Source organism: Acanthochromis polyacanthus, chromosome 1 (genome assembly GCF_021347895.1).
Source record: "Acanthochromis polyacanthus isolate Apoly-LR-REF ecotype Palm Island chromosome 1, KAUST_Apoly_ChrSc, whole genome shotgun sequence".
NCBI classification, from domain to species: Eukaryota; Metazoa; Chordata; class Actinopteri; family Pomacentridae; genus Acanthochromis; species Acanthochromis polyacanthus.
In genome coordinates, this window is record NC_067113.1 from 12,666,378 (window position 1) to 12,687,234 (window position 20,857).

Genomic DNA, 20,857 nt, shown 5'->3' on the forward strand with positions numbered 1-20,857 from the left:
ACGTCCACAGTGGTAGATTTGTTGTAGGATCACAATGATGATCATCACCAGGCCGCTGAGGTAGCATTCACTTGTTGCCATGGTTACCGTGCTGCTATCACACGCTGTGTCGCTACCTCAATGGGAAATCCTTAACAAATCCGTGGATCCAAACTTTAAGCCGTATCACTGCCAAAGTCTAATCATTTGGTCCTTGTGTCATTTCTGACGACCCTGAAAATTTCATTCAATCTCTGAGTCCGTTTTTGAGTAACGTTGGTAACAGAGGAAGGATTCACACACGCTGATCGTCACATAACTCCGCCGTGTTCTTTCGTGGAATAATTCATTTACCTCATTCTTTCAGTGCTCTAACAGATCTGGATGCAACAGTTTCCATCATGGTGATTTGTCTGGTCTGTTGTCTGCTCATTTCAGCCGTTCTAATATGTTTCATGTTTTTGTTTTTTTTTAAAAAGTGTGTTTCAATCGATGATTTTTTTCCTTTTTTTTGTATTCCACCACAACATTGCACGAGTGTAAAACACTTTAGCTCTGCTTTGGTGAAGATCATCAGTGAATTAATTGTTTATCATGGTCTTCAGCAGTAATTTTGTTGGTAAAAGAGAGACATTAGTATCGCACGTCTGCATCTTCAAACCAGAAACAAGGAAGTGAATTTCGGTGACATACGTGCATTACGTTTGCGCTGGGAGCTGCTGTGATTGATGGAACTCACGGGAGGCGGGCCAAAATTGCGGGAAAGTTGTGGTGATTGGACAAAATTGCAAGGCCGCGCAAAATTCGCAGATATTGGTTGATTTCGCCTGAATTCGCGTGATCGCAACTAGGGCTGCAACAACGAATCGATAAAATCGCTAATAATCGATTATTAAAAGCGTTGGCAACGAATTGCATTATCGATTCGTTGTGTCGCGCGATTCATGTCGCGGTCACGGAGCCGTCTACTTCACCTGCAGAGCGAGTTGAACAGAGCAAGGTGGAGGCAGAGCAGAGCAGGTATTTTCAAAGGGAAGTAAGTTCAACAAATGAAACATGACCAGCACGGAGAAAACGGTTTGACCGAAGTCCTCAAAAGTATGGGAGCATTTCACGCTTCACAAAACAAAGACATGCTGCGTGTCCACTACATGCGAATGCACGCATCTGAAAATCGCACTGATGCCCGACGGTCACGAGCGGGCCACTACGTGGTCACGTGACCGCGCTTTCAGCTGACGGTCGGTCCAGTGGATGAGTCTGATAAAGACAGCGGCTCGGCGGCAAACTTTCTCTATTATTTCGAAAACACTTGAGGAAAAAGTATTTCTAAAGCATTTGAGGCGAGAAATAATCTGTGCAGCAGCTGAACCTGTCCTGCTTTTAGTTCACCGACAGCTAGTTTAGATGTTTAAGGACAGTAGAAGTTATAAAAATGAGCTGCAGGTAAACACACTGGAGACGCAGCTGGAAACGCACCAACCGGCCACATGCGATGTGTCGCATCGAGTGGACACGCATCTTAAGTCATTGCATTATCCTACATTTGTTCCGTTTTAAAGTGAGGAAACATAATATCAGTCTCTCTGGTAGCTTGTCTGATGCTAGGGTTAGCTTATTAACTGATTGATGACAGAGATGGGGCGTGTGTGACTGTGAGAGATAGGTTTTATTTCACTTTTATCAGCTAAAGCATGGTTTGAATATGCATTACATAACTTGCACACTATAGTGGTAATAATTTGAAAATTAAGCCTCCAGTTTTAATTTTCTGACAACATCTGAGTGAAGACACCGGTCTGTGTTGGAGTGAGGCAGGATGAATTGCATTGATAGGCTTTATGATGAGAAAGACATCATGTCCACCACAGCAAGCAGCTGTCTGACTGAGAGCATCGACAACATGACTGTCACTGACATGAGGCCTCTGATGGTTGAAGACGAAGGCTTCCCTATAATGATCTTATTTGTTCTGTCATTCCAAATCTTCAATTTCTGAATAAAGAGGCGGAAATTAAAATTGTTTTTTTATCCGATTCATCGATTAATCGAAAAAATAATCGGCCGATTAATCGATTATTAAAATAATCGTTAGTTGCAGCCCTAATCGCAACATCGCAAATTCTTGGAGGGACTGCCTTTTATAACATTTCAAGAGCTCATTAACTCACATGTTCAAACATGACAGCTCAGTTAAGTCTGAGAGTTTAGTGCTTAGCCATTAGTGTGGAGTTTAGGATTGGGTGTAATGTTCTGATAAATCTCCTGGAGGATGGAGTGTTGCTGAGCAGTGTATTACTCAGTGCTGCCACTGAGAACAGAAGCTGTTGTGCATCAGTTCTTCTTGTCACCTGTGACAACCCCCCCCCCCCCCCCGAAACTCCCCCACTGCTGAGCACTACTCCAGTTGTTCAGCATAAATGGTTTATTACTTTGGTGTATTTATTGTTTTTAAATAAATAAATACTAACAAGTTATTTTTGCTACCTAAATAAATTTTGTCACTGTGCTATCTACTGACATTTTTTGTGAGCTTATGATTTTGCTGAGAAGATTCCTTACCATCCAGTGAATTTGTATTTCTGGCAGATATCTAGGCAGAATTCTTTTACATCTTAACCGGGCCTGGATCAGTGCGAGTGGTCTGTTCAACCAAGTCTTTTGCTTCTATATCTACTCTATTCATATTTTAAAAAAATCTTTTCATCGTTTAGTTCTCAACATAAAAATTAATTTCCAACTATTTTCATGATCTATTTTTCTTTTTCTTGACTGTTCAAGAACATAATCTACAGATTAATTGACAGTGACAATAGTTGCAGCGCTCCGCTACATATTACACTGCCACTGATCTGAAAGAAATGAAAGCATGGATTGTGAAAGCGGAAAATACGTACTCATTTAGTGTCAAAGTCAGCTATGTTGGTTGTGTTCCTCTTTTATGCAAACATGTAGGATTTCCAGTTAAAATGAAAATGCAGGTCACTGTGACGTGACCATAGTTTCATCCGTTTCATCAGCTCCTTTGCTTAGTCGGAGAGGCCTTTGACGACTACAGTGATGATGTCTGTGGAGCTGTGGTCAACATCCGCACAAAAGGAGATAAAATAGCCGTCTGGACATCAGATTACGAGAACCGGGAAGCTGTAACGCACATAGGGTAAGGCAGATCTTTAGTATCTGTTAAAGTATTGAGACTTAACAGGTGATGACGGTCTCTGCACCCTCTTACACTGTCATTTTCCTTTCACCAGGAGAGTTTACAAGGAGCGCTTGGGGCTTCCCATGAAGATGACTATTGGCTACCAGTCTCATGCAGACACAGCCACCAAAAGCGGTTCAACCACCAAGAACAAATTTGTTGTTTGAGAAATGCCCTATGTGCCTCTTTTCATTTTCTTGTCTTATTTGTTGTTGGTGCATATGTTTACTTTGCTGCAAAGACTCTGCGGAATGCAATCTGGAAGAGAAAAACTATTCAAGGCTACTTGCCAAATATTTCCATAACCTGCCCAGGACTTGTACCACACAGGAAAAAATCCCCATGGAAAACAGATGAACACAGCATCATTCTTCCATAACACTAACAATGAGAGGTATGAAAAGTATATGACATTTAGAGTGCTTTGTACTCTATTAAGGAAATTTGTGTTGATTTTTTTTTTCTTAAATGCAGGGAATCTTGAAATGCAAAAAAAGTATTTCTCTCCCATTTTTTTTTTACAGCATTGCTGATGTGCTGTAATCGTTAATGACATTAAAACCTTTTAATTTATTATAGTAATTTGCCTGCATATTATTAGATTGGTAGAACTTTGTTTCATGCTTTTTTTGCCTTGATCTGTTGCACGTAATCAATCTTTTTAAAGTATTACATGACCCATATTCATTTGAGTGTTAATATAATTAAAACATTGGTTTTGCAATTATTAACCGTCACACCATGGAATGCTTTATTTGCAACCTGTAATTAGTACATTCCTTGTTTTAAATGATTCACTATTTGATATGCTGTAGTCCCATATTATAGGATACTGACTTTTACTGATTGACTTCTGTGTGCCTGACATTGGCAGGCAAGAGAGCCATTGTATGAGGTAAGAACACTAAAGAAGACATCGTCAAGAAGAAATTGATGTAAAAGTGTCAAACCCAACCAGCCCCATCACATCATCCCAAGATCCCTTAAAATGTCAGTACAAAAAGAACCTCAAAAGAAAAGGTTACTTTGGGCAATATGACTTCCCATCACAGTTCATTTTCACCAGAGCGCCTTTAAAAATGTCACTTTTGCATGACAAATGTCATCCCATTCTCGAGAATCGCCATTCTTAAAGCCAGCTGACGACGCATCCACAGCTAGATCCTTGATCTGCTGAAGCATTAAGTGATTGTAGATATTTCATTAGGTCCCTGTTGACATTGTGGTAGTTCCCTTTAAAGGTCAGCTGATTTGTCAGGTTAGACATTAGTGCATTCCTGCACTTACATGATAAACACAGTATTAAGGAGAACATGTTTGTAGCACATTCTCAGAGCGGATGTCACAAAATACCTCACATTTAAAGCTAGTCAGGAGCTATAAAAACCATTTTAACAGGCACTTTCTACTTTTTAAATTGTTGCTTGCATATGAAGTGTTTTTGTTAAGTCTGAGACATGCAGGGCATATCGCTGCAACAATACACAATTTTGAGGCTGAAAAAAGAGAAGAACCTGGATTTGGGTGAACCTCGCCATTGTCCCTTTAAAACTCCTTCAGATTGGACTGGAAGTGTCTGTGAACTTCAGGTGTCAAAGACAGCCAAAACCTTGTCCTGAAGTCACTCCAGTCATGGCTGTATGCTTCAGGTGCTGAAACATGAAGACTCACCCCAGCCTCAGGACACTGCAGTGAGCAGGTTCTCTTCAACATCTGTGTATCCCAGCAGTACGATGCTATCGCCACCATGCTTCACCATTGGGCTCTTAATAGCAGGTGATGAGAAATGTTCAGGGGACAATAAATATGGCTTGGAATTGTAAGTTTTTATCTGATCAGAGAATGTTTTTTTTCTTGTGCTTCATGGCATTCATGTCTTAGTCAAGTCTCAGAGTTGCATCCGTGTAGTTGTGGTACTATAAAGAGCTTACTAATGATATGCTGCTGAGGTGGTTGTGAGAACTTCTGAAGCTTTCAGTGAAGTCTTGGTCACCTACTTTACCAGGGCCTCTCTTGTTTAATTGATCAGTTTGACTGTAACTAACTCTAGGTGCTTCCAAACTGTTCAGAAATAGTTTTGTAGGCTGATTTGTACCTCACCACAATTTTATTACTGAGGTCCACAGCAAGTCCTGTGAACTGCATCACTTGGTTTTTGCTCTGATGTTCAGTGTGAATCACAAGGCATTTATACACTGCTGAAAAAAAATTAAAGGAACACTTTTTACTCTAAGTATTGCATCAAATCAGTGAAACGTGGGGTACTTATCTGGACAAGTAAGTCTTACTTCTGGTAGCATGAGGCGATACCTGGACCCTACAGAGGTTCCACAGACAGTCCAACTCCTCCAGGATGGCACATCAATAAGTGCCATTGCCAGAAGGTTTGCTGTGTCTCCCAGCACATTCTCAAGCGCATGGAGGAGATTCCAGGAGACAGGCAGTTAGTCTGGGAGAGCTTGACAGGGCTGTCGAAGGTCCTCAACTGATCAGCAGGACAGGTATCTGCTCCTTTGTGCAAGGAGGAACAGGATGAGCACTGCAATAGCTCTACAAAATGACCTCCAGCAGACCACTGGTGTGAATGTCTCTGATCAAACAATCGGAAAGAGATGTAATGAGAGTGGTCGGAGGGCCCAGCGTCCTCTCGTGCCCGCTGTTCTCGCTGACTGGCACCGTGGAGCTCGGCTGGCAACACAGGAATTTGCCAGTCCACCACTGGTGCCCTGTGCTTTTCACAGATGAGAGCAGGTTCACCCTGAGAGCATGTGACAGACATGAAAGGGTCTGGAGAAGCCGTGGAGAACGTTATGCTGCCTGTAACATTGCTCAGCATGACTGGTTTGGTTGTGGGTCAGTGATGGTGTGGGGAGGCATATCCATGGAGGGACGCACAGACCTCTACAGGCTGGACAATGGCATTCTGACTTCCATTAGGTATCAGGAGGAAATCCTTTGACCCATTGTCAGACCCTACATTGGTGCAGTGGTCCTGGATTCCTTCTGGTGCACGACAATGCCCAGTCTTATGTGGTAAGAGAACTTATGCAGTTCCTGGAGGATGAAGGAACTGATACCATTAGCTGGCCCCCCATGCTCACCTGACCTAAATCCAATAGAACACCTTTGGAACATTATGTTTTGTTCCATCCGACACCATCAGGTTGCTCCTCAGACTGTCCAGGAGCTCAGCGATGTCCTGGTCCAGTTCTGGGAGGAGATACCCCAGGACACCATCTGTTGTCTCATTCAGAGCTTGTCCCGGCATCGTCAGTCATGCATACAAGCACATGGAGGCCATACAAACTACTGAACACCATTTTGAGTTGCTGCCAAGGAGTTTCAGCAAGATGGTCTAGCCTGCCACATCAGTTTTCACTTTGATTTTGGGTTGTCTTGAATTTAGCCCTCCTGGGGCGTTGATAATTTTCATTCCCATCAAACAATGTGGCACTTTTTATTCCTAACACATTATCCAGTCCATATCAATGCTAATATCCAGTTTGTTTTTTCCCGTATTGAAATATGATGTTTTCAAAGTGTTCCTTTAATTTTTTTGAGCAGTGTATTTATGGTGATATCAGAAAGCCTATGAGATTGTGCAGGAAGCACATTGCTGTCATGTGCATGCAACATGACAGTAACTGTCTTAAGTCAGGATCCTGCCTGACACTACACTATTAACAGCAGGATCTGTGTTACATGTTTGCGAGACCACTGGTAGGACCCCAGTCGCACTTCCTACATGTACCTCAAACTGGAACAGAGAGCACATTCTGTGTCAGTCAGGACCTGCGGTAATCCAACCTTTGGACGATCATCACTGGTGACGAGAGAAAGATCTATAGCTACCACCAAGAGAAGAAAGAGCAGTTTTTACAGTGGAAGAACAGCAGTTTCCAAGACTGCAGAAGTAGGTCAATGGTGCTTCAGAAGCATGCTAATTGTTTTTCACCACAATCATGTGGTTGTATACTGAGAATTAGTACCCCAGGGTCAGAGCTCCACTGTTAACATCCTAAAGTGTCTGAGGAAGAAGATTTGTCTCAAATGAGATAAACTGTGGCATAATGCCATGTTGGTGCTTCAACGTATTGTCCACCTAATCGCAGCACAGGGATTATGACATAACATCCCTACCCAGATTTGGTTCCCTGTGACTTCTTTCTTTGCCAAAATAAAATTCAAGTTGAAGGGTTGTTGATTTGGCACAGTTTAGTAGATTCAGCAGCATTCAGTGCAAATCATCCTGAACAGGTTTAAATAATGGGACTTCAAAGGAGCGCAAGTGTTGCAGGAGCAAAGAGAGCAGAGTATCGCTGCACAAAGAGACTACTTAAACAGGAATTTCAGCCATATTTAAATCAAGTTTGACTTTAAATTTTCATAGGAACAGTATCATTTTTTTTATTGCACCTGGTGCCCCATTGTGTGCCTTTGTAACTACACTATATTGCCAAAAGTATTCGCTCACCCATCCAAATAATCAGAATCAGGTGTTCCAATCACTTCCATGGCCATAGCTGTATAAAATCAAGTACCTAGACATGCAGACTGCTTTTACAAACATTTGTGAAAGAATGGGTCGCTCTCAGGAGCTCAGTGAATTCCAGCGTGGAACTGTGATAGGATGCCACCTGTGCAACAAATCCAGTCGTGACATTTCCTCGCTCCTAAATATTCCACAGTCAACTGTCAGCTATATTATAAGAAAGTGGAAGTATGTGAGAACGACAGCAACTCAGCCACCAAGTGGTCGGCCACGTAAACTGATGGAGCGGGGTCAGCAGATGCTGAGGCGCGTAGTGCCAAGAGGTGGCCAACGTTCTGCAGAGTCAATCGCTACAGACCTTCAAACTTCATGTGACGTTCAGATTAGCTCAAGAACAGTGCACAGAGAGCTTCATGGAACGTGTTTCCATGGCCGAGCAGCTGCATCCAAGCCATACATCACCAAGTGCAATGCAAAGCGTCGGATGCAGTGGTGTAAAGCACGCCACCACTGGACTCTAGAGCAGTGGAGATGCGCTCTCTGGAGTGATGAATCGCACTTCTCCATCTGGCAATCTGATGGACCAGTCTGGGCTTGGCGGTTGCCAGGAGAACCATACTTGTGGGACTGCATTGTGCCAAGTGTAATGTTTGGTGAAGGGGGGATTATGGTGTGGGGTTGTTTTTCAGGAGCTGAGCTTGGCCCCTTAGTTCCAGTGAAAGGAACTCTGAATGCTTCAGCATACCAAGACATTTTGGACAATTCCATGCTCCCAATTTTGTGGGAACAGTTTGGAGCTGGCCCCTTCCTCTTCAAACATGACTGTGCACCAGTGCACAAAGCAAGGTCCATAAAGACCTGGATGACAGAGTCTGGTGTGGATGACCTTGACTGGCCTGCACAGAGTCCTGACCTCAACCTGATAGAACACCTTTGGGATGAATTAGAGCAGAGACTGAGAGCCAGACCTTCTGGTCCAACATCAGTGTGTGACCTCTCAAATGCGTTTCTGGAAGAATGGTCAAAAATTCCCATAAACACACTCCTAAACCTTGTGGACAGCCTTCTCAAGAGAGTTGAAGCTGTTATAGCTGCAAAGGGTGGACCGACGTCATATTGAACCCTATGGATTAGGAATGGGATGTCACTTACATTCATATGCGAGTCAAGGCAAGTGAGCGAATACTTTTGGCAATATAGTGTATGTTGAATCCATTCAGTTTGCCACAGGTGAAGAACAGTCATTCTCTAGATAGACCTCAAGGATAGTCATAGGAAATAAGATGCACCTGACCGCATTTTTGCAGTGCTTCATTAAAGTGGTTCAATTCTGTTGTGAAAGAGAGATTTCAAATTTAGTTTTTAAATAAGTTTGAAAAAAAGTCTGCCATTGGGGGTTGTTGAATGTAGATTTGAGAGAAAAAAGTACACATTTATTCATTAGAAATTATATCTACAACAAACAATAATGAAGGTGTCTAAATATTTTAGTTAAAACCAGTTTAGTCCTGTTATAAATGTTTCATTCATGAAACTTGTAGTGTTCAAACTGTAGTTTGAAAGAGATGTCTATTCAACGCTATAGTCATTCTGGAGGCTGAAGTTTATAGTGCTTTTGAGCTGTGTGGTTTTATACAGAGAAATAATTCAAACACTAAACCGTCCCCATTGTCAAAGCGGTGTACCAAATAATCAACATTTTTGTGCATAATATTTTATAGATTCAGTGTCATAAGGCAGTGCTTTGAATCACTGGTTTAAAAAGGGAAACTGTATTAGCAATTCAATTTGTAAAATTATGGGATATAATAAAAATCAGTTCTGTGACAGTGTTTCTCCATATTGCAGTCATTGAACAGTCCACTGACACATTTTTAATCTTTTTGTTGTGAACAATAAGAAAAGCAAATGTCCCAGTCTGTAGAGACAGGTGAACACAAGGCCACTGACACGGTCACTTTATTAAATGGGGTTACACACTAACCTTGGCAGCAATGAATGCAATCAATGTGGCAAATTGAATTGAGCACAGTTTTCTCGGTCTCCGGTCGGCCCCAGCAGCCGCAGGGCCTTCTTGTTTTCCAATCAGAGGCACTTATCAAAATCCCAAACCCTCCAGTGTGAGCCAGGGGGTCACATCAATCGGTCAGAAGGACAGAGTCCAGCTGGGAAAATTCAAAATGAAGGCTGAAATCTGAACAGACACGAAAAAGAGAAATATTGTGAAAGTAGTTTGTTTTAGTGCTATAACGTGGACCTGAATCTCGCCGAAAATCACAAAGAGTACAGACATAAAATATTATTACTGTGGAATATTTATCCAGCTGACTTGTTTTAGGGCTGCCCTGGGTATTTCTGTTGATGCCGTTTTTACTGCTGTCCGTCAGTTTACACTGGAGGGAGCTGCAGCCCCATTTAATTTTAAACTGGTGTTTGTAGGACCAGTAGGCAGTGCAGGAATGGACTTGTTTACAGCCTGAAGTCTACATCCTGCAGGCTTTCATCTTAAAAGGCAGTGATTTAGGGGCTCGGTGTTGTGTGGATTATGCTCCTGTCTGTCTGGGTATTTCTCATCTCAGGCTTTGATGGTGGAAGCTCGCAATTTAGAAAAAAAAAGCTAAAAAAATGTGTTTGTGCAGAGGTGAGGAGGGAATTTCAAAGAATCAGCAGAAGTTTAAAACATCAAAAAGGAACTTATTCATGTGTTGCTATGTCTGTAAAAAAAAAACACTCCCCATCTGAAAGTTAGTAAACAGTAGTGTATGGAAACAGCATTCCAGAAGCAAGTCTACACATTTAACATCAAAGAAATACATAGGACATATGGCGTATGCTGGCAGCAATCGTAATTAGAGCGTTAGAATGTGTAATACCCTTACAGCGAAAGGATCTAAACCACAGCCATTTGTGAAGCTCAATGCTTTATCAGCTTACCATTCTGTAAATGGCTGATCAATTTCCCCTGGGTCTACTGGGACGCTCATTTTTCTCCCAGTAGTGGAAGGATTAATGGCGGGATTTGTTAACCCAGATTAAATAAATGAAGGGAGCAATCGGAGAGGCAGTTAACCTACTCAGTGTGATCAACAATCCTTGGATTACATTTAAAGCCCAGGCACATGTACTTTAATATATATATATAAGCACCCATGAGACATCATCACAGAAACACGAGCGGAAAGCAGCAGTCCATCACATTGTCAGGTTTTTAGTATTGATCCAAGCTTTCTGTACACCTGTTTCAACCCGACAGCCGGCTCAGAAGAACCAGCGTAGCCCTACTATCCCCATATGTTAGCTTCTCCTTTCTCCTTCAAAGTAGATTGATTTTTAATCTTTACTGATCACACATACAGCACATATCAGACTGGCACCTATTTGTTTCTGTTATCCCAGAGGTGTATGAGAGCCCATTGGCATGGAGAACTTCCTGGTCCCATAACCAGTGTCATTTACACCGATGACTCTTGGGACAGCAGCTATACATGACACTGGCTGCTGCTGAATCTGGTGCAAAATAATGACAAATTCTTAACCCACAAAAAAACATGTAAAGTACATGACAAAGTAAGTCAAAGCAACAGCTGACTTGCTCATTAGTTAATATATATAATCAGCATAACTACATTTTACCATCAGAATTTAATGCATTATAAGGGCTTTATTACCTATGAAATAAGGTTTGTGTCTTAGTTGTCGAAGCTGAATGTAACATTCAAAGACATAGTGACTTCTAGCATAGTGCTGCTTGCAAACATAATTTCCAAAGCCTTCTCCCTTGTTATGCAGTTTGGGTTTCTAAAGACTTGGCACTATATTCATTTTATGTTGAAGACACTGAAAGTTAAAACCGTTGAAGGCTATTTAAAATGGAGTTTTTCTACAGAATGCTTTAAAATTTTGGATCATTTACTTGTAGTTACAAAAATATTACTAAATGTTATTTCTGTCACAACTTTCAACAATGGAGTTACTTAAATTAAGTAAGAGATTAAAAGCAAGACAATTAAATATTCAGATCACAGCATAAGATGTTGGCTTAAAAATAGAAAGTAAAAACACCTTCAGTGCTGGATATGGTAGCCACTTGTCAATTACAGTGCCTTGTGAAAGTATTCGGCCCCCTTGAACTTTTCAACCTTTCGCCACATTTCAGGCTTCAAACATAAAGATATAAAATTTTAATTTTTTGTCAAGAATCAACAACAAGTGGGACACAATCGTGAAGTGGAACGAAATTTATTGGATATTTTAAACTTTTTTAACAAATAAAAACCTGAAAAGTGGGGCGTGCAATATTATTCGGCCCCCTTGCATTAATACTTTGTAGCGCCACCTTTTGCTGCAGTTACAGCTGCAAGTCGCTTGGGGTATGTCTCTATCAGTTTTGCACATCGAGAGACTGAAATTCTTGCCCATTCTTCCTTGCAAAACAGCTCGAGCTCAGTGAGGTTGGATGGAGAGCGTTTGTGAACAGCAGTCTTCAGCTCTGCCCACAGATTCTCGATTGGATTCAGGTCTGGACTTTGACTTGGCCATTCTAACACCTGGATACGTTTATTTGTGAACCATTCCATTGTAGATTTGGCTTTATGTTTTGGATCATTGTCCTGTTGGAAGATAAATCTCCATCCCAGTCTCAGGTCTTTTGCAGACTCCAACAGGTTTTCTTCCAGAATGGTCCTGTATATGTCTCCATTCATCTTCCCATCAATTTTAACCATCTTCCCTGTCCCTGCTGAAGAAAAGCAGGCCCAAACCATGAGGCTGCCACCACCATGTTTGACAGTGGGGATGGTGTGTTCAGGGTGATGAGCTGTGTTGCTTTTACGCCAAATATATCGTTTTGCATTGTGGCCAAAAAGTTCGATTTTGGTTTCATCTGACCAGAGCACCTTCTTCCACATGTTTGGTGTGTCTCCCAGGTGGCTTGTGGCAAACTTTAAATGAGACTTTTTAATAGATATCTTTGAGAAATGGCTTTCTTCTTGCCACTCTTCCATAAAGGCCAGATTTGTGCAGTGTACGACTGATTGTTGTCCTATGGACAGACTCTCCCACCTCAGCTGTAGATCTCTGCAGTTCATCCAGAGTGATCATGGGCCTCTTGGCTGCATCTCTGATCAGTCTTCTCCTTGTTGGAGGTGAAAGTTTAGAGGGACGGCCGGGTCTTGTTAGATTTGCAGTGGTCTGATACTCCTTCCATTTCAATATGATTGCTTGCACAGTGCTCCTTGAGATGTTTAAAGCTTGGGAAATTTTTTTGTATCCAAATCCGGCTTTAAACTTCTCCACAACAGTATCTCGGACCTGCCTGGTGTGTTCCTTGGTCTTCATGATGCTCTCTGCACTTTAAACAGAACCCTGAGACTATCACAGAGCAGGTGCATTTATACGGAGACTTGATTACACACAGGTGGATTCTATTTATCATCATCAGTCATTTAGGACAACATTGGATCATTCAGAGATCCTCACTGAACTTCTGGAGTGAGTTTGCTGCACTGAAAGTAAAGGGGCCGAATAATATTGCACACCCCAACTTTTCAGGTTTTTATTTGTTAAAAAAGTATAAAATATCCAATAAATTTCATTCCACTTCACGATTGTGTCCCAAATGTTGTTGATTCTTGACAAAAAATTAGAATTTTATATCTTTATGTTTGAAGCCTGAAATGTGGCGAAAGGTTGAAAAGTTCAAGGGGGCCGAATACTTTCACAAGGCACTGTATAAGGTGGCCTCACCCTGCTTTTTATCTAGTTTATTCTAAATGTGACCATAATTTATAAAACTAACATCATGCTGTATTTAAAAGAGTCTTGAAACTAGCGACTGAGACCATAAATTCATTGGGAAAATATTTACTGAGGGAGTAGATAAAGTAAGAAGTAGGGTCATTTTCTCAAACTTCTTTACTATCAGACTTCTTTTGGCAGGCAGAGGAGTTGCCCCCTGCTGGTTGTTTGAAAACAATTCAGGAAACAAAAATTGTTCTGCCTTTGCTTCACTTTTCAAAAATACACGTCGACCTTTCATAACCAACCTATGAAACAAACACCGGATTCTTATTTAGCGCAAACATCGATCAGACAGCGAGCAGACTATAAGGTCATATTTGCCATATGCTGATATTTACCATAAGGTCATATTTACCATTTGCTGAATTTGACAAAACGTTTATTGGATTGGGATTGTTGAGCCCCTCTCTATGTAAGGCGACTGCTAGCTTTAGCTTGCCTTCACTGTATGGTCATTTTATAACTGTCAGTGTGACTTTTTCACATTAAACATTGCTATAAAACACTTTGCCCTTTCCTTCTTCCTTTTCCTATTTGAAAAACTGACATTTAGTGTGCATTGTGTTAATTGCCACAGTGATTTGTTTTTTTAAAATTCGGTGGTTCTCAATCATGTCCTCAGGACCCATCGAGCTGCCGGTTATCCGTCTTACCAAGTGGGTAATCAGCGTTAATTACATTCACCTGGAATTGCAGATGTCAACGAGTCCCTCATTAAGCGGCTGGAATAACAAGCAGCAGGAGTGTGAAAGCACAGGACGAAAAGCCACTGTTTAGAAAAGAGACAAAAAAAAACCTCTGGTTACTTCTCCTTAAACAAGTTGGTCATTCGATGAGGTAATACATTTTGCAATTAGCTTGAAAATTCCCAATCAACAGAATTTCTCATTAATCTGATCCATGCGTTCATCTAACTTTCAAAGTAAAATGAGGTCACAACTGGCAGAGCTCACACAAACTGGAGATAATTAGCGTAGCCTTTTGTTAAGTTTCATGGTGTTTGCACTAGCGGTTATGTATTAAATTGGCTGGTAATAATAACCCCCTGAGCATCCCGCGCGCCATTCATCTGTGACAAATTAACACGAGAGACTCAGTAGTTGTATTTCATTTGTCGTCACGATTCACTGAGGTGAACAGGCTACTTTCCATTAAAACGTTTAATTTCATCATGTTTTGTCATCTCCCACCCGCAGTCAGGGGGCATTTAGAGGCAGAGCTGCGCTTCGTGCCTTTGGTTAAATTTGTGTAATTTCCAGCTACATATGGAAGCCATGTAAAACCTCATTTATTAAAGTGGCTGCATTCATTTGTTGTAATGATAGATATACATTATAAAAACAACATGTGCTAAGGAAAGGCAAGAGTCTGCAAATTTTCACTCTAAGCTATAATTTAAAACAGTATTATTTCTTTATTTACTGGCCATTTAGTGGAAAAAATGAAGGTGTTGGCAACCATTTTCCAACTGACTCATCATGCAAACATGGAGCAACATTAACCTAAATTTAGAGTCTTGTTCCAATGTTCCCTCTGTGTTAAGCTCTGCTTTGCTCTCCTACTAGCCATCATCTGCCATTTGGTGCTGGATATGTAACATATGGTGGGTTTATCTAAGTTTTTTTTCTCTTATAAAACCTCCACTGATTGCACCTGGAAACAAGGTCAATGAGAACTGTGAGAATGAAACAAAACAATAAAGTTGTACACCATAAAACTAAAACAATGAGCAAAAAGATGCAAAGTCAGTTGATAAAATTCTTTGGTCATCATTATAATTAATTAATTCATCCATTGATTATCTAAAATACTTATAAGTGCAGCTTTAAACAGATGATTTTACAAATACACTCACCAGTGAAATCATTTGGGTGTAACTAGCTCTGCAAGAGCTTTGTCTCAGTTCCACACTAAGACTGAGTAATGAATGAGTATGTAATGTGTTCACACAGAAAATTGGATGGCATATGCATACTAAACACAGCACTGCTTTTTCAGTGTGCTGCTCATGTACGCTTTTGTTTCACAATACAATGCAGAAAGGAAAAAGAGGCCACAATAATGGCTGCTGCTATTCACAACATTGCCACAACATTAAAAGCAGTGACAGGTGAAGTGAGTGTCTTTGATTGTCTTGTTTCTGTTGCAGCTGTCAGGGGGTGGGATGTATAAAGCAGCAAGTTAAGAGTCAGTTGATGCGTTGGAAGCAGAAAAAAATGGGCAGCACGAGGATCTGAGAAACTTTGACTAGGATCAAACAGCGATGGCAAGATGACTGGGTCAGAGCATCTCCAAAACAGGAGGGTTTGTAGGGTGATCATGAAAGGAAAGGAAGAGCAACTGGACAACCGACAACAAGGTCATGGATATCACATTGTTGCACATTGGAGGTAAAGGCTGCCCTGTGTGATCTGTTTCCACAGAAGAACTACTGTAGCATCAATTGCAGAAAACCTTAATGCTGCTATGATAGACAAAAGATGATATGATAGTTGTTGTCAGAATGGATCTGCATGGCGGTATGGTCAGAGTGTCTACGCTGTGTCTATGCACCTACAATTAGCATTAGAAATGGGCCGTGGATTAATGGAAATATTTGGTCTGGTCTGATGAATCACACTTTCCTGTGCCACACTCGAAAACTGTTCCGGAATGGTTTGAAGGAATATGAAAAAGAGTTCCCAGTGTTGACTCCGCCTCAAAATTCTCTATATTTCAATCTGATTGAGCATTTGTAGGATGTGCTAGAAAAACAGTTTCAACTCATGGAGGCTCCCCCTGAAAGTTCCAGAATCTGTTGCTAACTTCTCCACCTTCAGAAATCTTATGGATCAGTGGGTCAGAGTTGTTTTGGTGGTACAAGGGGGACCAACATTGTATTAGGCAGCTGGTTTTAATGTTGTTGCTGATCTTTGCAGAAAAACAAGATTAAAGCAATAAAATTTGAAGAAACCGTCTTTGTTGGGATTTTCATGCATTTATAAAGAGGTTGGGGTGTTTATATTGTAACTGTAAAAACACAATGACAATTATGCATGCAATGGATGTTTTATACATGCAGTATGTACTTGATGCACAGCTAATATCTCAGCACTCTTCAAATATTAGACGAGACCATCTGATATGCATTTCTAAGAATGATCCTATCCTTGCACAATTGGATAGAATAAACTGAAAGTTGCAGCACTACTTTAAAGCACTGAGCCGGCATGGAATAAACAGGCAGCAAGTTTAATATGTTTTCTGCCACCACCTTAGGATTGTATAATCGATAGGCCCCTGCTTCCTTCACAAAGACTTTAAACAACATTATTGCTGATCTCATAGAAAAGCAAAGATATCCTTCAAAATATACAAGGGCTTCTTTTTGCAGACATGATGTGTTTTCCTGTATGAGTATGACAATGAGCTCTTCTGCAAGCGCATGAATGCACAGACTACATATTTGTTATGGGCGTCCTTCGAGGGAAGCCCTAACCTTAATACAATAACACAGTGTCATACTCAGCTTCCTTTGCCTTTAGTCTAATAGATGAAAGAAATTCTTCATTAAATTGTTCTCAAGCATTGTATTCATAATACTTATGTAATTTAGAATAGTCTTACACTGAGTCTGGTGAGAGAGATGGTCCCCACCCCCCAAAAAAACAAAACAAAACAAAACAATAATTGTATTTTTCTGCTTGCAGCAAGTTGCGTTTGGCTTTGCTACCTGGTTTGAATGCTTAGAGTACTTTGCAGGCACTTGCTGCCTTTGTGCACTTGGCTTGTGTTCACCGACTGTTGCAGCCTCCAACTATTCAAAGCCCACCTTGGAGCTACTTGTCACTTTTTCATGGCTGTTATTTCTCAGTAATTCCCAAACAGGAGCATTTGTGCAACGGATCGTGATGTGTGAATTCAATGTGCACAATAAACTGGCTTTGTTTTTTGGTTAATTGCTCCTCTCAGGCACACACAGCAGTTGAGTTACACAACTACAGCTAAAATTGTACAAAATATTTGAGCATAACTCAGATTACTGAGCAGTTACAGTCACTATGAGCACTTTTGTATAGTTTTGTGATAGAGAAGAAAAGCTTAATAAGGTTAGTTTGCTTTTCAATGGCCATTTTAATTTATTTCTGTAAATACATTTTCACTGAACAGACCAGTCATTTGAAAGGTTTAAATTTGCCATTTATCTCAGAATTAACACATTAGACACAGTGTGTCTGCTTCCTCACCACTCCATTACTGATCTGTTTATAGCTGTGTGATCTGAATCCTCATCCTCTGATCACTGTCTCCATGTTCTCATTTACCAGGTATCGGTGATAAAATGATTTCATTACAGACAGTGAACACCCAGCCACCTGTTTTTGCGGGAGGTCGCTGGGTTTTCACTGCTCCTTCCTGACCAATTTGCCTCCCACAAAAAAGGCAGGGAAGCTGCCGTATTGCTTTTAGGTGCTGCTGGTAAGTCGCAGAGCGCTTGACCAGTGATAAAGTGGTTAATATTCCTGCTTACTATGCTAACACACATCATCCTCTGTTTTTAACATCAGCTTCCTCTGCAAACTCTGCCTTGCTTAAAAAAAAAAAAAAAGCAGTATGTTATTAAAAAGATATCTAGAAATTGTTGTTGAATATGCTAGAGGAACAGTTTAACATAGAGCCAGTTGTTTCCAAACCAAGTCTGCAAACAGATACGCTCCTGTCCAACTGAACAGCATTCTTATTTACATTTTAGAAGAAACATAGTTTGGTTTTGAAAAAACTAGGGCTTGGACTTCAGCGTGTTCATTTCGATTAATTAATACACACGTGGACAAAATTGTTGGTACCCCTCAGTTAAAGAAGGAAAAACCCACAATTCTCACTGAAATCACTTGAAACTCACAAAAGTAACAATAAATTAAAATTTATTGAAAATTAAATAATCAAAAACAGCCATTACTTTTGAATTGTTGATTAACATAATTATTTTAAAAAAACAAACTAATGAAACAGGCCTGGACAAAAATGATGGTACCTCTATAAAAGATTGAAAACTATTTGACCAGAGTGACATGATTAACTCAGGTGTGTCATTTAATTGACATCACAGGTGTTTCCAAACTCATAATCAGTCAGTCTGCCTATTTAAAGGGAGACAAGTAGTCACCCTGCTGTTTGGTGAAAAGGTGTGTACCACACTGAACATGGACAACAGAAAGCGAAGGAGAGAATTGTCCCAGGACATCCGAAAAAAAATTATAGACAAACATCTTAAAGGTAAAGGCTATAAGACCATCTCTAAACAGCTTGAAGTTCCTGTGACAACAGTGGCTCATATTATTCAGAAGTTCAAGACCCACGGGACAGTAGCCAACCTCCCTGGACGTGGCCGCAAGAGGAAAATTGATGACAAATTGAAGAGACGGATCGTTGGAATTGTATCCAAAGAGCCCAGAGCAACCTCCAAAGAAATTAAAGGTGAACTCCAAGGCCAAGGTACATCAGTGTCAGATCGCACCATTCGTCGTTGTTTGAGCCAAAGTGGACTTCATGGGAGACGACCAAGGAGGACACCACTGCTGAAAAAAACTCATAAAAAAGCCAGACTGGAATTTGCAAAAATGCATGTTGACAAGCCACAAAGCTTCTGGGAGAATGTCCTTTGGACAGATGAGACCAAACTGGAGCTTTTTGGTAAGGCACATCAACTCTATGTTCTTAGACTCAAAAACCAAGCATACGAAGAAAAGAACACTGTCCCTACGGTGAAACATGGAGGAGGCTCAGTAATGTTTTGGGGCTGCTTTGCTGCATCTGGCACAGGGTGTCTTGAAAGTGTGCAAGGTACGATGAAATCTGAAGACTATCAAGGCATTCTGGAGAGAAATGTGCTGCCTAGTGTCAGAAAGCTTGGTCTCAGTCGCAGGTCATGGGTCTTCCAACAGGACAACGATCCAAAACACACAGCCAAAAACACCCAAGAATGGCTGAGAGAAAAGCGTTGGACTATTCTAAAGTGGCCTTCTATGAGCCCAGATCTGAATCCCATTGAACATATGTGGAAGGAGCTGAAACATGCCATTTGGAGAAGACACCCATCAAACCTGAGACAACTGGAGCTGTTTGCTCATGAGGAGTGGGCCAAAATACCTGTTGACAGCTGCAGAACGCTCATTGACAAATACAGAAATCGTTTAATTGCAGTGATTGCCTCAAAAGGTTGTGCAACAAAATATTAAGTTATGGGTACCATCATTTTTGTCCAGCCCTATTTCATTAGTTTGTTTTTTTAAATAATTATGTTAATCAACAATTCAAAAGTGATGGCTGATTTTGATTATTTAATTTTCAATAAATTTTTATTTATCGTTACTTTTGTGAGTTTCAAGTGATTTCAGTGAGAATTGTGGGTTTTTCCTTCTTTAACTGAGGGGTACCAACAATTTTGTCCACGTGTGTAACAGAAAAAATAACGCACGAAAAAAATAATGCATTTAATCGCACCTTTCTCAATTCCCAAAATTCTGGCACACTGGTAAGACTGACGCACACTCCAGCCCGATAGGTGGTGGTAACGCACCAAAACGCACTGAGCGCACAATAAAGTTTGTGTTGACCAGTGATGTAGGACGAGACCACAATGAGCTTGTAGGGTGAAAAGTTTTCTTTCTTCCTGATGGCAGCTAGGATAAAAGCGTGGTTGTGTGCAAATTGTGCAACAAATGATTTATTTATCATCACAGCATTTAAAGCCAACAGTATCACCTCAATGCAAAACATGTTGCTGCAAACACCAGAGCTAACATTAGCTACAGTCCTGGAACCAGCGAACAATGTAACCATCCCATAATAGACCACTTTAGAAAACATTGAAAGCACTTGAGTTTACAAAAAAGTCTTAAAATGTTGAATATAATCACTATAATTGCACTCTGAGTTTGCCGTAATCTGAGAATGTAGTAGACAGATGAAAAATTAACAAATAAATATACAGGGGGTCCTCTGTTTACAACGTCCTCGACCTATCGCGTTTTGTCGTTATGTCAAAACTGGTTACGGTTGGGTCCTCAGTTTACGACATGTGCTGTTTCGTCATTACGTCAGAACTGGTTAGGTGGAACTGATTACATAGAACTAGTTGGCGAGCAAAGTGGACGAATACGTCGTCACACAGCGCTATAAGACGGCTTTGTTTGCATTCACCAGTTGTACACCACCTTAGATTGTGCTGCATTCATGGGCTTTTTGCCCTTCATTATGGCTCCCAGGCGTAAGCCAGACTCTTCTGATGGCAGTGCTTCAAAAAAAAGGAAAGCCATCACCATGGAAGTGAAATTAGATATAATAAAACACTTAAGCTGTAAAAACAGGGCAACATATTTTGTTTTCTTCTTCTAAAATGACTC

The 20,857-nt window shown here is 40.7% G+C and overlaps 2 protein-coding genes across 3 annotated transcripts in view; both read left to right on the plus strand.

Annotated features, from left to right (window-relative positions):
- Positions 1-3,908, plus strand: part of eif4eb (eukaryotic translation initiation factor 4eb) — a 13,598-nt gene extending 9,690 nt beyond the window's left edge. The window contains exons 6-7 of the mRNA XM_022200984.2: positions 3,000-3,139; positions 3,234-3,908. Coding sequence (XP_022056676.2) covers positions 3,000-3,139; positions 3,234-3,348 — 255 coding nt within the window. The 3' untranslated portion in view covers positions 3,349-3,908. The remainder of the gene's footprint in view (positions 1-2,999; positions 3,140-3,233) is intronic.
- The window catches only part of LOC110955846 (alcohol dehydrogenase 1-like), a 322,968-nt gene that overhangs the window by 190,202 nt on the left and 111,909 nt on the right, over positions 1-20,857 (plus strand). The window lies entirely within an intron of this gene.